Genomic DNA, 17,528 nt, shown 5'->3' on the forward strand with positions numbered 1-17,528 from the left:
TATTGGGTCGTATGACTTTTCCACAGTTGGAGTAGATTTCAGGGACTTCGCACATCATCTGATGTCTCTGTTGTGTATCTGTGTGTTGACCTCATTCTTTCCTTTGATTGACTGGTTTCCACCACAGGGTGGGGAGAAGGAGGGAGAAGGAACTAGCAGACAACTCTAGGCATATAGCATTGCCTTTGGGGGCCCCCAAATAAGAAAGATCTGTCTCTCTGCCCATGTTTTTAACAGTTCAGAAAAGGACCTCAACTGGTCAAAGATGCTTATCCCTGAGCACAGGCCTGTGCAGTGATGATTGGGACCATAAGGCCTGAGGGCAAAAAAGGAGCAGCTCAGCTAGAAGAAGGAAGCGGCTCCTGTTTAAAGAAAGGAAGAAAGTGTGGGTCACAAATGCATCAGATTCTCATTGATTTCCACCGCAGCAGCAGAATGGAACATCTTTATCCTAAAAGTTTCCAACTTCTCTCCCTTTCCACCAGGAGACTTAAAAAACTAAGCTCTGGGTAGTCATCGTGATTCACCACCAAATAGATATTTTTTAGCAAAAGAGAATGCCCGTGAGGCAAGACACAAGTTGATTTCACTTCATCCTGGAGTGTGGTGTCAGCTGACCTCACTGCCCAGCACCTGGCTCAGTGTTTAACCCAGAATTGACACTAAATAAATACTTGTTATAACATGTCCTGTTGAGCAAGCATGCAAATGAATACAGGTCTTTCAGCTTTAGGACATCCAATTCTGGACTCAAGTGAATTGAGAGCTTCTGGTTTGTAAGAATGAGGTTTTTATTTTTATCATTAGTTAAAAGTCTCCATATTCCACATAACTTCTTATCTTAGCATATCAATTTTAACGAGGTAACTTGTCCCTCTTCCAATGCTCTGTTAGATTGTGAAATTTAAGGTGTAAGATAACTTTCTTTAACTCATAAAACTGGTAGGTTAAGCAGAGAGCCCGAAACTTTTTGTTAATAAAACTTGTGTAGCAGTAAGTCCCCAAAGGGAAACATATGAAGGTAGGTTTTTGTTGTTTTGCTCAATGTGGGTTTTGCTTCCTAAATACCCACCACAGATTCTCCTTGTTTTTGATGAGGTTGCGTCTTTGAGAAAAACCACTATTGGTTGAAAATACTGCAAATAAAAAATGAATTTCCCACACAGACACCACAGCCCAGCCTACCATAAACATGCTCAGAACCTTTCATTAGCCTACTTTAGGGTAAATCATCTAACACTCTTTTATATTATGTTGAATATGGCACGGCATATCGAACACCTGTATCCAAACACTAGCGACATGGCCACTAGCTAGAGCACTGGTGGTTGCCCTTGGATCACACGGCTGGCTGGCTCATCTGCTGCCCAGCTTCCTGAGAAGATAGTGCTGTATAGCACTAGCCCAGGAAGAGCTTCAAACTACAATTTCTGCTTAATGAATATTGCTGTCACATCATCATAAACTCGAAAATAAGTCAAACCATCACAAGTCGGTGACTGTATTTTTTGTTAAGTGAAATTTGTAAACTGAAGGAAAGCGTTTAATTGCCTTGAAGGGTTTATAAACCAATTTGGGAAGAAAGAGAAGGGACTTTTTGATAGGTTTAGCGGGAATGAAAAGACCCAGAAGAGCAGTGCTATTGTTTGGATAAGTATCCGCGAAAGGCCCATGGTGTTAAAGCCGGTCCTCAACCCTTGGTGCTATTGGAAGCAGTGCCGCCTTTAGGAGGTGAGGCGTAGCATAAGGGAAGTTAGAATACTGGGGTTGTGCCCTTGAAAGGGTAGGGTACTGGGACCTCAGCTCTGCCTCTCTCTCTGTTTCCTGGCCATCATGAGAATAAACCTCTTCCACATGCTCCCACCTCAATGTACTGTACCACCAGAGGCCCGAAGCAACAGGGCCAAGTAACCATGGACTGAAACCTCTGGAACCATGAACCACAATAATAAACTTTCCCTCCTGAAAGTTGATTATCTCATCTATTTTGTCATAGTAACAGAAAACTACCTAACACAAACAGTGTCTAATAACAAAGTTTGATGAAATTGCATCACCGTCTAAGCACTGCTCCTTCATCTCCCCAGGAAACTCAGTGAAGCCTATATCACTGAGCATTGCTTTTGGGTTGGGTGATAGAGGGTGTGATGGGGGTGCTGGGTACAGGGAAGGGATGAAATGTCAACCTATTTGATACCAAAGTCTCATCTCTAAATTTAAAATGTTTCCTTTTGATATCTGTAGATTAAATTTGCTTTAAAACAAACAATAGTACGGACTAAACAAAAAAGTCAGTAAAGTCGTTATAGGAAGCCAAAAGAAAGGCAAAAGACTATTTTAATCCCAGGAAGTTATCCCAACATGCATTTATCTTGTCATTAAAAAGTACACAAAATCCCCCCAGCAGAAAACACCAAATAAGAACCAGTGGCATTATATTTTTGAAGCTTCAAATTATTGCTGCTGAAAAAAAGAATTTTAGTAACTTTTAAGTTATATAAAAAAAACTGATGATTACCTCTGACTGACAAAGGCTTGGCTATGTTCCATGTGATATCAAAAACTACTACTGTTTCAGTGTTTATAAACTTGCCCCAAATTTGCTGTGGCTATGTAAACAACTTCACTTCAAAATGGGCAAACAAAAATACACATCTTTTTTTTTTTTTCAAATGAAGTACATAGTACACTACTAGACTTCAAGTGTGAACAATATTACTCTTTCACTTTATAAACATTAAAGAGGAATAAATAAATTATGGTATATTTGACAGTCTTCATTTCAAACACTGTTTTTAAAGGGAAGTACAAAACTCTCGTGTCCATGTCGAGGGGTTGGTTTCAGTACCGTTGTCCATTCACCAAGGTCGGTTGATCTTCTCAGGTCCACAACAGAGGCAAAAGGAAAGTCTGTCTCCTTACTCACTTGCTACAGACACCCTGCAGCGTGCGTTAATGTGCATTGGTATCTAGAGCCTCGATTTTTCCCATCAATGAGCAGAAGTGGCATTTTTCTGAAGTAGTCAATAATATCTGACACCGACAAAAAATCCTGGAAAGTTAAAAGAGGAAGATAAGTCATCATTATGTGGATAGTGTGAATTTCACTGTTTTTTTTTTAATCTGCATAATGTAGCCCCTGTAAGTAACTAGAATGGGGGGCACATAAATTGTGGAGATGTTTTAGTAATTTCTGCTATAGAAATCTGAAAACATTCCTCATCAACACCCAACAAATAATGAATGAAAAACAAGTTCTTAAAATTTTATATAAGGAGTCATAATCCTAAATATTGGTTGCTCCTTGGGTTTCTGTTTTGGGTCTTGGTTTCTGTACCTCCTATTCACCCCAGTAATTAACGGGGTTAGGAGGAAAGGGGAATCAGGAGGTCAGACACCATTCACAGTGTCTGGAGGTGACAGCTACAGCATGGCATAGAAGTTCCTTCACAGCCCCTGCTGCGTGCCCATTGCCACCCCTTCAATCACAGAAACTCGGCAGCCAACTGTTCTCACCCATAGCCTGTACTATACTCTCCCTGATGGCCAAGAAAGGCCCCATTCATCCTTATGTATATGGTCAGAAGTCACATGGTGCTCCACAGAGGAATGTGTACTCCTCCAGGACTCAGGCCTGGGTGCCTCCCTCTGGGGCAGCCGCAGTCAGCAGTCTGTGCCTGTGTGTTTCCATCCTAGGCCAAGGAAATCTGGGAGGGCAGAGCCTCCAGTGGTTCCAACATTTAAACAAAAGCACGTGTTTTGTCCTACTCTCCACATTGTCATCGCTTAAAAGTGTACGTTATGGATGAGTTTTTTCTCATTCTGGAGATGTTCACTTCCACTGGTCTTCCTCCTGCAACTTTGAACTCGAAGAAAAGCACGATTTGGGATGGTGCATTTAGTTGACAGCTGTCTTTACACAAGGCAGCCCAGAGGACCTCTTTCATATCAATTCTGACAACCACCCAAAAAAATGTCTGGCACGAGAATCTAAGCCTTAGCCCAACAATTTAGTGATCTGGCCATTGTCACAGAACTGTACCTCTTGCCCAGTAAGAAATGACCCTAGTGTCCAAATAACCACCACAGCAAGTGTTCTGGTTCTTCCCCTTTCCCAGAGGTTATTAATTTAAAATACAGCCTTCTAGGTACACTGTAATCTTACATTAACAATTATATGGCAGAGGTCAATAACAGAAGAGACTGGACTTTGATTCCATCTAACAGATTTTTTAAAAATGCTAACCTATTTTTTTTTTTAATTTTGAAAGTTATAATGTGAGGTTGGATTATTTAGAGTAAAAGATACAAGAAGGACTCCTACAGCTGAATCAGTTACTGTTAATGTTTTGCTCTATTCCCCTCCAAATAATGAAGGGCTTTGCTAATGGGAATTAGCTCTAAGTTGCTGCCCAGCATGGGCTCCCAGAGAATATTAAGCGAATCTCCCCGTGGGGAGGCAGGCAGGCGTAGAAAGAGCATGGGGGGAAATTCTGAAGCTCCAAGTCCTTACCTCCTTCCCCCGGAGTCCAGTTCCCAGCATGTAGACCTGGCTCTCCTCCTGATAACGGATCTGGATGTTGTAGACTTTATCTTTGTACAATACCATGAGGACATACGGGTTGCTTATTGTTTTTTTAGAGCTGTCTCTAACCAGAAAAGTGCCATCCTACAAGGGGAAATTCTTGTTAGTAGGGAACAGTAAAAGTCAGGACTCTATTGGCTCTGAGAGCAGCTGACCCTCTCCCAGGACCAGAAACTTCTGTCGGTGGAGACCACTGGCCTTCAGCGGCAACCCTAGCAGCCACAGATCCGTCTGCCCTGTGTTTCTTGGTTATCAAGAGAGGCTGCAGAAATGTCATCAGAGACGTTTCCAAGCCAACCTCTCTAAAGCCTCTTCCTAGAAAAGGAATCTTTTTTCAGTAATAAAACACATAATAGGTGGTTGAGAGGATAAAGGGCCAAAAAGAGGACTTTAATGGCCAGCTCAAGATACAGCTTTCTATTCCTGCGAATTAATTCCCTACACTTTCCTTTCCAGATCCACAGTCAGAAAACCTCCATAAGCCAATGACACTCACCCCTTTCTAAACCTCTTGATCTCTAGATTCAGCGTTTCTTCCATCAAACACCTGAACGAAATTGAATGTGGACCACGTGTATTCTTCCTACCTTTTTAAAATAGTTGCTGAACTTTAAAAAAATATATTTGTTGTGATTCATGCTTTCCTTTAAACTTTCACTCAATAAATCACCACAACATCATAATAAAGAACTAATATTAATTGAGCTCCTTAGGAAGACTCATTTAAACCACTTCCTCCTCCACGTACTAAATCAGGATGGCTTTTAAATAATCATCAATCTACAATAAGAGTCTTCCTTTGTTCTTTTTATCCCAAGTTAATTGAGTCAGTCAGAACATCCCTGTCAGACAAACACACCTCTGGATTCTGATTCACAGCCTTGGCTTAGAATCAGAATCTTCAGGGAGCTTCAAAGACTCCCTCATCCCACAAAGTACTTGGTCTAATTAAAACAAAATCTCTTCAGGTGAGACCCAGGAGTCAGGATGTTCAGCCAAGGTTGGGAGCTACTGCTGTGGACTTTAGATGTGAACGGTGAAGAATCTTTTCTTTCCCACCTCTGATAAAGGGATTTAAGGTTAAAGGTCAGCACTGGGCCACAGGGCATCTGCTTAGGACTTGACAATATCAAAGAAGTAGCTAAAAATTTCAGGAGGAAGGACAAAAAATGGCTGCTGCCTCTCTGCACAGAGAGGTTTACTGCCTAGATATGAAGGGAGACTGCATTCAGAGGCAGATGGAACTGGCAAGATGTGGGAAACTTGGGAGCATCTCCTTTTGATGCTACATGACAAGACAGACTCTCGTTAATAAAAATCTCCTAAGATCCTGACAATCAGATGATTGCCTTGGTTTAGACGTTTCAGTCAGCCAAATGAATTCTGGTGCCAGAAGTCACTGCTGTGGACCCTGACAGAAGCTGGACCAATGGGTGTCCTCGGAACAGCACCTCACAGATCTCCCAGCAAATAATTGGGACTCAGTCCAGGTCAGTTCCCTTCTTCTCCTTCCATTAATATTTATAACTACTTTCCAATAACTGTAGCACCATACCTGGTTTATCTTTCTAAGGGCAGCTTCTGCCTCTGGCCGGGTAATGTAAGAAATGTACCACTCTTCATCCAGTGAATTCTGCAAATGTAAAATTTTTTAAAAAATGGAATAAATTTGGCAGGGGTAACATGCTTAATGAAAAAAAAAAACTGTGTTCATGGAGCAGTGGTGCAACTTTTTCAAGTTCATAAGCTGAGAAACAGAAAATGGGATTATTTTTCTTATTGTTTAAAGCAAAACATACATTTGCCACTGCAAGGGTCTGAAAGAACCAAGGAAAAGGCACATGTTATTTTTCATGTGGATCCTCCCCTTTAATGGAACCCAGGAAGTCAGGCATAATGGGCAGGCGCTCAACTACTACTGAGCTACGTTCCCAGCGCCCTCCCCTTTAATTAAAAACAAAAATAGAAGTCAGAGGCCTGGAAGAGTATTCAACAGGGTTTCTTATGGTCCATTTGCTAGGGAAAGAAAATGATCAAAACATTTGCTTTATTACCTCTTCCGCCCCAGCGGACGGGGGCTGAGGTCTGCTCGGCACTGGCAAGGGCAAGGTTCTGCCTTCAGCTCTGAGAGGTGGGCGGTTGCTGGGGCCTTAAAGGAAGTACAACATTTTGACAATTAAAAATGTAGCGTGAGCTACTGTTTACTTCTCCTAACACTTAACCAAATGCCCTGTCGCTGTTCTGATAATTGGCATCTCAAGAAAATGAAGCTTTAAAAATAATTCCTACCTGCTCAAAAACACAAGGGCCACGTTATTCTGTAACCATATCTGTGAGACTTTAGAGCAGAACCTCAAAATTTAGAGATTTCCTCAATGTTCTTGGTGTATCATATAGAGAGCCTAGATTCATTTATAAAAATGTCACCATTGTTTTAATGTGAACATCAGTAAGAACATTCAAGCTGTATGTTTAACTGATTAGAACAAATTAAAAAAAAAAAAAAAAAGAACATTCGAGAGACAGACCTTTCAGAGACCCTGGTGATATCAGTACATGCAATGGATTCTCATCCACCAATGCATGGTGATTATGTTTTCCTTGTCTTCACAAAGAGAAATCTGTTACCCAAGATGCGGTGAAATCACCTTGAGAGTATTATTTCTCAGCTCTCAGAACCAACATATGCTCAGTGCTGATTTGGCTGAAGGATCACCTGGTTGATCTGAAAGTCGTCACTGGAACCTACAAGGTACCCAGTGCATGTGTCTCACTTCCTCTAAGACATTTTTCCTAGCTTAGGATTCCCTGAAAGTTTCTGAGTATGTGTCTCCTCATCTCAGGAAAGGTTTGATTGTGTGTGGACTAGAGTTGCAAGGCTGTTCTCTCTGTGTCAGAACAACTATGAAAAACAGAAGAATTAGACAACTGAGTGTTGTCTTAACTATTCACCCATCACTCATTTGCTCATTCAACCCATGCTTTCCAGCTCTCCTCTGTCCAGACTTTGAGTGAGCACTCTTAATCCACCCAGCAGCAGTAAAGGTGGGTATTATGCTCATTTTGCACAGGAGGAAATGAGCTCAAAGAGTTGAAGCAAATCATGTGACAGTGTCAGGGCCAAGACTTCAACCTGTGGTTCTCAAATGTCACTGTGCACCAGTGAGAACCCCCAGGGGCCTTTGAATCACAGGAATCAGTGTCTGCTCTGCTACCCAGGAGGAAGGGAGTCACCTGGGAAGGGGCTGAGGGGTCCTGAGCTATGTCACCAGGATTATTTAAAGTGCCCTTCCCTGTTTCTAAATGATTACAAGACTGACCCTGAGCTGCCAGTGCCTTCCTTCTCCAGGATCCCAACACCTAAACAGGCCCACATTTTGGGTCCAGCACTTATATATTTTTATAATGCTTGCTGAGTGGATGAGATCGAACAGTATAGGAGAAAAATAGAACCAAAGTGTATTCCGCATGGCTGTTTCAGTGTTGAGGAATTACTCTCTGCTTCTGCACCCACTGGCCAGCACCAGAAAGCCATAATTCACAGCACACGAGCACATATGATCTTTATTAGTCACTCGTCACCCTTAATATCTGGCTTCTCAAGGGAATTGCAACTGGCTTTTGACAATGCATGATCTCCCTTCCTGGGGTTGCAGTAGCCACAGGCGGAGGAACAGGTATCCTGGCAGTCTTGGGAGAAAAGGGATCAATTTTGATTTAGGTAATATCTGACCCAATTAACTGTTTGCATTAATAATCCCCATGCCACCAACTCACAAAACAAGAAATCTGTGGCATGCACTTAAGTACGTACTTAGTATTATTGCTATCAGTGAAGTGTCTATAATCCAGATGCTTATAGGGGATGGTAGATAACACAGATGTAGGTTTGAAAACAGTGAGTTTGAGGGATTGTGAAAAGTTAAGACAGGGCAGGGAATGGGAAGCCATATAGAATAAGGACACTAATCTCAAATGCTTAGAAAACGTGGAAAAGTTAGTAGGGGCTGCTGGCATCAGCAGTGGTATCTGACATGTGGAATGATGTGTACAACTGCATACAGTTGATGTGCTCCAGAAGAACGTTTGCTGTGGAGCTACAATTCAAACTTACTAATGGAATCTCCTATTTAAAATCCACACTGGTGTTGCTGCACATGGACCATGACCACCAAAAAAGGAAAACAAGAAAAAAGAAGAAAAGTCTTCTGTTTGTACTTCACAATGTTTTTTTTTTTTTTAAATATAAGTCAACTTTTAAAAATTGGGCACTTTCACATTAAGGGCCGTATTTTCTTTTAAAAATAAATTAGGGAATTCACTAACACTAAGTCAGCTTCCTGGCATATGGTGAAGTCCACTTGGTAGAGTTGTAACTTTGTGGTCTTTGAAGATTCCATCGTTCAATAAGCATTTTAAGAGTTCCTTGTGCTAGTCACTTGTTTAGGGATAAAAATAAATGCAATTTAGTCCTACTTTGGCTTTTGCTGCTACTTCAGAGTGGACCAGTAATATCCGAATTGCGTGGGAACTTGTTAGAAACACAGCATCTCAGGTCTTAACCCAATCCTACTGAATTCCCAGGTGATTTTTGATTTTTCAGGGCACAGAAGGAATTTATTCACATCCAGCCTAGACTGGCCAGCTGCCTTCTATAGTGTAAGAGGAAAGAAGTGGTCTACAGGGAGGCCAGGGTGTTATAAAACTGTTTTAATGTGCTCCTGGCCTCTGAGCTCCAGATAAAATACTGAGCCTGTAATCACTGTTATCAAAACATACACGACACCATGAAGAACCGCAAAGCACCATCTCTGTGTCTCCCAAGATATGAAAACTTATAAATATTTACAATCTTGTCCCACTCTGCTATGGATCTGGGGACTCGAGGGCGGTCAAGACCTAGACATTCCCACTGCCTGGGGATCCAGCATCACAGCAGGCAGGAACATACAACTTTAGTCCAAAATTTGAAGGATTAAAACCCCAGAAAGTGGGGCTGGGGATGTGGCTCAAGCGGTAGCACGCTCGCCTGGCATGCGTGCGGCCTGGGTTCGATCCTCAGCACCACATACAAACAAGGATGTTGTGTCCACCGAGACCTAAAAAATAAATATTAAAAAAAAAATTCTCTCTCTCTCTCTCTCTCTTTAAAAAAAAAAAACCCAGAAAGTTCTAGAATTGGTCTTCTAAGCAGATGTCAGCGAGGCTGGAGTAGGCCACTAGAGGCTGAGCAGGGCGCACATCGGGGTCGTGGCTCAGTGGTAGAGCGCTGGCCTCACATGTGTGGAGCCCTGGGTTTGATCCTCAGCATCACATAAAAATAAATTAATTAAATAAAGATATTGAGTCCGTCTACAACTAAAAAAAAATATTTAAAAATAAAAGAAGAAAAAAGAAAGTACAACATACAAAGTAATAGCAAGATGACACAGGGGTACAGTTACTTAAAACTATTTCTTTTGCATATAAATGAAAAAAGGTTAGGATATTTGTTGACTGGAAATATTGCTCTGCGACCATATCAGAATATGATACAAAGACGATAATAAAAAGTTAAAAGCTGAAGAAGGTCGGGTTGGTGCTCTCCAGGCATGGCCGGGCAAGGAAGGGACCTGGGTGACTGGAGGACAGGAGGAGAATCACATCACTTGATTACATAGAGGCCCTGGCTGGCACCCTGTGGTCTCTCCTCCCACTCAGCACTGGGTACATGATCCTTGGGAGCAGGAGGCCATTTTGCATTTGCTGAGAGCAGGACCCCGGACGGGAGTCCCTGAGTTGCTCCCAGGTGATTTGTATGCACATTAAAGTTCAAGAACACTATGAACACACACTAGAAGCAGTATCATTTGAAATATCTATCCCTGGGCCTCCCGCAGACTCTGAAACTCACACCCCAAGGGCAGATTCACCATGGGAACCTAACACTGCAGAGAAAGCCAGCAACTCTTCTGAGCTCTGTATGGAAACAGCAGGAAGGAAAGGGGCATCTTTGTGGGAACATCAGGGAATGGGGCCGATTTCCTGGTGAAGAGTGTGTGTGTGTATGTGTGTGTGTGTTGTGGTGTGTGTGTATGTGGTGTGTGGTGTGCGTGTGTGTGTGGTTTGTGTGGTGTGTGTTGTTGTGTGTGTTGTGGGGTGTGTGTGTGTGTGTGCGTGGTGTGTAGGTGCGTGTGTGTGGTAGGCTGTGTAGTCTCCTGTCACTCCAGCAGTTCCTCGATGCCCCGCAGATACTAACTAAACCCTGGATGAGGACCTCAGGTGCTTTGGGGAAACCACAAAACCTTTGCCGAAGGCCTGTGAGCCAGACGGGGATCTAGTCCCACAGACGTGGTGGCTGGCGGGGGTCTAGAAGGCTCGGGTACCAACCTTGAGAGAAGTTCAGCGGCAGAGAGGCGCTCTGTGGGAAACTGCTGTTACTGTGGAGACAGAAAAAGAAAGGATTTTAAGTGAGTTGGGACGGGGCCAGACTGAGAACTGGGAGAAGGAAACCAGGCTGTCCTCAAGTCCTGCTGTCTTATGACTTGTCACCTCTCCTCCTTGAAATCATGGGATCTGAGTACAGGAAAGGAACGTAGCTGACACAGTTTGGTATGTCCCAAGGTGGACCTCGGAGGGACCTCTGTGAGTCCCAGGGCCTGCGGGGTCTGCAGGGAAAGGACAGGTCTGTGCCCATGTGAGCACCAGGTAGGGCCACATCAGAGAGTGACAGTGTTTTCCAGGACTGGAGGGAGGAGGGAGGGTCTGCTCCTCCGTGCCAAGTCCTCAGAAGTCTGCTGCCCACCGCCTCTCCTGGGGGGCATTCCTCAGGAGTGAAGGTCGGGGTTGGGGCCCTGGGTGGTGAGCAGCAGGAGAAAATGGCGGACGTGGCAGCGAGAGAAAACCAGCCAGAAGACGAGAGGAAACCACAGGAAAGGAGGATGAGAGGCTCCCAGGGAAAGCTAAAGATGTCGAGCATCTTGCCAGATCTTGGGCAGGACTGGACATGCCTGGCTGGACACAGGCCTGTGGGGGGAGGCTGTGCCAGGAGCAAGGCACGTCTCGTCAGTCTCCTCCAAGATGCAGGAGGAGCTCCAGGACTGCAGTTAAATGGGTTTCTGAAGTCTGCTTGTTTGTATATATATTTTTTTAACTTATAAAGTCAAAACATTCCCCGTTTTCTCCCAAAAAGTTTGTTCCATCTGGAACAATCCGGGAGAAGTCAGTGCTGCGCTCCTCCCCCGCAAGTACAGAACTCTCAGGGGCAGGATTAGCCTCTTGTCCTAGAAGCTCAGCTGGGCTTTGTTTCCTTAGACCCAGGGGTTGCTCAGATGCCGACACCCCCGGCTTTTTCCCCCTCCAGCCACCTGCATTACCTCAGCATCAGGTGGCCCTAGACCCGACATTAAGTGAGAATTTGATGACCACAGCCACAAACCTTTCTGAGAATGTCCCAGGCCCGTGAGAGGACAGGAGCGGGTGCTTGAGGGCTGGCTTGGTGGATCTTGAGGGGAAGGTATTGGAGCTCATAGAGAGCAGTGCAGGCTGGGGCAAGGGTCTCTGATGCACTGTGGGAGGAGGAGGAAATTAATCTCCAGTTTCTTGGAACATTCTAGAGATGCTCCCTAGTTGAAAACAGCTGATATAAAATCCCAATGCTCAGATGTGTTGGAAAGTGGTAAGAGGGAACCCCTGGCTTCAAATCTTTTCTAGATGATTTACCACCCAAGAATGAATTGTGAAAGTACTGCTGTTTTATACAATTCTCTCCCCCCACACATTTTAAAAGTGCTAACTTGGCGAAAAATGGTCAATTAGAAACCTTATAAGTTTCAGAATTGATTCACGAGTTTTGTTTTGCTTTGCAAAAGCCAAAATTGCATGCAATTCACCTGCAAGTTATGATCCTTTACCCATCTGTGTTAGAGGACGTAAATATTACAAATTTTTCTATCAAGCTACACATGTAATTTTAATTTTACTATACAATTAGTTAATCTGCACTGTTACACATGAGCTTAAGTCTCCTTGAGAACTCAACCAAGTAATTCCTTTTACTATAGCTATGTAGCATACCAGTTGACACATGTCTACTTCATATTAATTTAACAGTTATAATTGGTTTTGTGGGGCTCCCAGACTACGTGATCCCATTGGAATACCTCAGCAGAAAAATGAGAGAATGAGATAGAAGTGGTAAGAAATCTTTTCTGAACCTACCATCATCTTCATCCTGGCAAAGGGAAAGAAAAAAAAATTAAAGATATTAACTTATCAGAACACAATTCCTAAAATGATAACTATATTTCTCAATCCTATGAATGTGTCTGGTTCTTTCCTTAGTTATAGCTTCCCATAATAAATATATTGTGGATAATAGTAGAATTTGATAAGTGGTTTACGATTTTCTAATAAAAACAATCACCTGAGGACACTCCAATTTGAAATTTCCTCATATACTGTGCTTGAATTAGCTCTGAGGTTCCTAATAGGGCTCAAAGATATAATAATGTTTATAATATCTGTGATGCATATACAGTATTTCATTCAATTCCCCGGTGACCTACTGAGAACTTAACATCCTCATTTTACAAATGGGAACATGATGCTTAGAAGAATTCCTCATCTACCATGGATTGCAGAAATAGATCCAATTCCAAATCTATCTGATACAGGTCTCACTAAATTACTGAGGCTGGCCTCAAACTTGCAATCCTCCTGCCTCAGCCTCCCTAATAGCTGGGATTATAGGCTTGAGCCACCATGCCCGGCTCAGCCTTCTTTTTATCTCTGCTTTATGATGCCCACTCTTTTTAAAAGCAGTAAGACGTTTCTTTTTCCCAGTGTGGCTTATGAGTGGCATCTACAGCCCTGGTTATCTTTATCTTCAAGGTCACCTTGTGAACTGGACAAGAGAAGAGCTATTTTCTTTTTCCTTCGGATAACAAATGAGGTTCCAAGAGACAAAGTGACTTTGCCATGACGCCTTCCTGGGAGTGTCCTGAGGATTCAATCCCCTGCTCTGGGCTCTATGCCCTTTAGTGGGTTTGCCATCACTGGTCTGCGACACGCTGAGATGTGGCAAGGACCACATTTAGAATTGCTTGTCCCAGTGGGCCACCCGGAGTCCTGGCAAAGGGCTGCACAAATAAACATACACAGGCTCCACACACCCCAGGACACAGTTGCTCTTCAACAGTGTGGCTACCGCGTCCCCTCTGGCTCCTTGACCTGTGTTTTCCCTTTTACCCAATGACTGCCACAAATCTCTCCTCCCTTAAGAAGTCCACATTGGCTCCTTGACCCCCATAGACCTCTCGTCCCTCTACAGGTCACTCCACGGAGGCATGCTCCCTAGCACATGTGCCATGAGGTGCCTGTCGCCATAACACCTCTGCACTTCATTTGACCAAACAAAGCATGGAGCAGAGAGCCATGGGAACAGTAGACTCATTGCCGAGCATTGGATCAGGGGCAAGCATCTGACGGCCCTCAGAGGGCTCAGACAGGCCTGGATTCAGAACCTGACTATTTACTAGCTGTGCACCTTGAAACCAGTGTATTACTCTTTCTAAGCCTGAAATTCTTCTCATGCAAAGAGAAAGGATAATTCCTCATGGAATCATTAAATATAAAGCCTAAACATAGCTGGTAATTATTGATCATCCTGGTTTTCCTGGGACTGAGGAAGTTTCTGGGACATGGGACTTTCAGTTCTAATTCTGGGAAAGTCCCAGCAAACAGCTGGTCACCCTGGAGCATTCAGTAACACTGCTTCCCCTGTTCCCCAGGTCATGGAGGTGGTTAAGGGAAAGTAGAGGCATTGGGAATTTTTGTGTGATGCTCAGACTCTTGGGCATCCCTCAATCCCTGCCCACACTTTATCCCACTAATCACCCACTGGCTACAGGTCTGTGAGGAGCCCAGCTGGGGTGGGGGAGAGTGGGGTTCAGAGGATGGGAGCTGGGCATCGCAGACGGATGGGCTGCAGAAAAGCCCCAGCCCCCCAAAACAGAGGCCTGTTATGCTCAGATCTTGCTCTAGTTCAGGGAAGACCAAGGGTGGATAAAGCCCCGAGCTCCACAGAGCCTGCATTGCTTGTCCCTGTGCCAAGCACTTACAAAATGACATTTGTACTCACATTCTCTCTTCTGTCTGGTCCCCATCCATGCCTGAAATGAACGAGGGTAAAGAAAAGAAGTGAGTGGCCAGACTTTCCAAGGGTCTACTTCAGAATGCAATTTCCTAAATCGAAGGAGGAGACATCAAACCCACTGAGCCGTGGTGGAACGGGCAGCTGCAAATCTCATCAGAGAGGCGGGGAGGAGAGGGGAGAGGGTGGTCTCCTCATGCTCTGCTGTCTTTGCAAGCCAGGCAAAGCCTTGTTCTGTGCAGTTACTGCAGCAAATAATTATGTATATGTATATAAAGGTTTAGTCAGCAGCCTACTCTTTGGTAGCTACTAAATTTCACTGAGTAGATGTTTCTCCAAGCAAATGGAAACATTTTAGGTTATATTCTTCTTTGCTGATGTTTTAAGCCAGCCACCCTTCAAGTAATGGGAAGACAGTTGGAAAATGTGGCCATTTGGGGACTTTTCCAAATGGGGCCAGGATGAGCAAGCCAGTCACACACACGTGGTGACTATGTGCCTGGGCGCCCCTGCTCTTAGAGAGGGAGGGTGGAGGAGGACACTTTGCCAAATACCTCCTGGGTCTGGGGTATCATGTGTGCTGAGCTCATGGGAGCTCATTCTGTGTTTAGTGATCATTTTGATATTTCAGTCATTATGATTTTTTTGCATCAATTTTTATTTTTAACAATAATGCATTGCAATGTTGTTAAATTCAGGGTTGGTTTTTTTGTGTGTGCATGCATGGGTGTATGTGTGTGTGTGTGTGTGTGTGTGTGTGTGTGTTTCTGTTTTTTGGTTTGTCTACTTTCCTTTATTTTATTTATTTTTATGCGGTGCTGAGAATCGAACCCAGTGCCTCACACATGCTAGGCAAGCACTCTACCACTGAGCCACACTCCCAGCCCTGTTTTTTTTTTTTCTTTTGGGTACATCCCAGCCCTGGTCCTTCTGAATCCTCACAGCAGCCAAGCGAGGGCAATTGTTTTGAATCCCAACTGCACAGATGAGCTAAATAGAAGCCTCAGCAGCTGGGTCTTTCCTAAGCAGCAGGGCTGGCCTGGACCCCAGGTACATTTGTGCCATTTGTTAAAAATGACTCCACAGCACAGTTAGAAATACTAGAGCGGACTGGTAAGAAGTGGATGGACAATAAGCGTGACATTTATGTTGACCTGCAGACCTCCCTCTGCTCTTTTCACTACCTGCACTGAGAAACAAACAGGCAGGGCAGCTCTGCTCACCCAAGTTCCCCCAACACAGTTTCCCCGTGCCTCCGAGCAAGCATCCCTCCACTCGTTCCTGAGCTAGATTCCCCACAGCCCAAGGTGCCCACTCCCACCCGGGAATGCCCAAGATGCTCCATGCCCCGGGGAGATGGCCACGGTAGGCTGCCCGTGCCGTCCACTCTGCAGGGCGAGCTCAGGCAACAAGGGACGCTTACTTTGGCACAGGTGGCTTCTTCCCAGGCAAGGGACCGCTTCTTTCATGTCTCTCTGTGGCTGGTGGTAAAGGAGGCTTTGGGATCTTGGGTAAATGGTCCCCGAGAGTCCTGGCGAGTTCAGAGAAAGGCACGTGAGACGCAGGTCACGGCTGGGCAGGGCCCTGCAGCCAGTCCCGCGACCTCCTGCCTCGATGTCAACAGTTCTCACCTTCCCGCCGGGGCCGAGGGCTGCAAGACAGGAGGGAGATGGGTGAGTGCCAGGCACTTCTCAAATAAGGACAAAGCCAAAGTGAAACCATCAAACCAGAAAGGCAGCTTACCTTGTCAGAAAACGCAGGCTTCTTCCCTGTGGACAGAGAAGCAGGGTTCAGGACGAGGGCATGACACGCGGGGTTGGTTGAATGCCAGTCCCTCGGGCAGGCTGGGTTAAGCATTGAAGAAGCCCAGACTCTGGATTTGGACGGGTCCCTTGCAGAGCCCCTAACCTTATAGGCTCAGAGAGAGTAAGTGGCTCTTGCCAGGGACACAGAGCTCTGTGTACATAGGGACTGTGGGTCTGTGCCTCTTTTCAACGCTTTACTCAACATAACCCATGACCAAAAGGGGGTTTTGTGCCTCTATCATGGGTAGAAATGTTCTTCGCACAGTGTTTCATTCCCGTATCTGAAATAAACCCAGGCCACGGAGGGGCTAATGCTCCTCCAGCCCTGGGGTACCCTTGACATCGCATAAAGTGACCACTTAGTTTTTTCACTTGGAAGAGAGGTTTTCGGGAGGTTCTCTTGGGGAGCTGTTGTTATTTTGTTTGTTTGCTTTTTTACTTTTCTCTGAGAAGAAATTACATTCCTGAAGGTTTGTTAGGTATACCCGCGAGTTCTGCCTTGCCAAGCCACTCAAAGCAATTTAAGTTTTATTCCATCTGGAGTCCCCTAGAGGAGGCAGGCCCTTTGTTGTCAATGTGATACAAGTATTACTCATTAATGTCCACTAGGTCTGGCACCGATCCTACGGACCTTGAATAATGCACAAGTTTAACTGAACATGTTGAGCCTCTATGTCTCTAGCTGTAAAACAGGGATGACGGGCAAAGTCTGCTCAGGTTTGCTGTGTCATATGACAACCTATATGTAAGATCAGGGACACGATGGGTAGCTGCTGATAAATTCTAGCTGACTGCTTTCTTTCCCTCCCTTCCCTACCAGACACAGCACCCAGGGTGACCGGTGGCCCCATCTCCTGGGATCGTAGCTCCATAACATGATTCATTCTGTAAGCACTGAGGATAGGCCAGACCCATGATGGGTGCCAAGTCTGCTATCTCACGATGGACAGCTCCCTGGCTAATGCAAGAGAGTTTTCATGGTATAAAAGATGTTTATTATTTACCA

At 44.5% G+C, this 17,528-nt stretch overlaps 1 protein-coding gene across 1 annotated transcript in view; it reads right to left on the reverse strand.

Moving 5' to 3' along the window:
• Positions 1-2,318: 2,318 nt before the first annotated feature.
• Lcp2 (lymphocyte cytosolic protein 2) overlaps positions 2,319-17,528 on the reverse strand; it is a 42,011-nt gene continuing 26,801 nt past the window's right edge. The window contains exons 11-21 of the mRNA XM_026401328.2: positions 16,461-16,486; positions 16,349-16,368; positions 16,141-16,248; positions 14,706-14,736; positions 12,785-12,797; positions 12,003-12,132; positions 10,955-11,004; positions 6,640-6,734; positions 6,141-6,218; positions 4,514-4,669; positions 2,319-3,052 (exon numbers count right to left, since the gene is read on the reverse strand). Of these exons, the coding sequence (XP_026257113.2) occupies positions 2,930-3,052; positions 4,514-4,669; positions 6,141-6,218; positions 6,640-6,734; positions 10,955-11,004; positions 12,003-12,132; positions 12,785-12,797; positions 14,706-14,736; positions 16,141-16,248; positions 16,349-16,368; positions 16,461-16,486 (830 nt within the window). The 3' untranslated portion in view covers positions 2,319-2,929. The remainder of the gene's footprint in view (positions 3,053-4,513; positions 4,670-6,140; positions 6,219-6,639; positions 6,735-10,954; positions 11,005-12,002; positions 12,133-12,784; positions 12,798-14,705; positions 14,737-16,140; positions 16,249-16,348; positions 16,369-16,460; positions 16,487-17,528) is intronic.

This window comes from Urocitellus parryii, chromosome 1 (genome assembly GCF_045843805.1).
Source record: "Urocitellus parryii isolate mUroPar1 chromosome 1, mUroPar1.hap1, whole genome shotgun sequence".
NCBI classification, from domain to species: domain Eukaryota; kingdom Metazoa; phylum Chordata; class Mammalia; order Rodentia; family Sciuridae; genus Urocitellus; species Urocitellus parryii.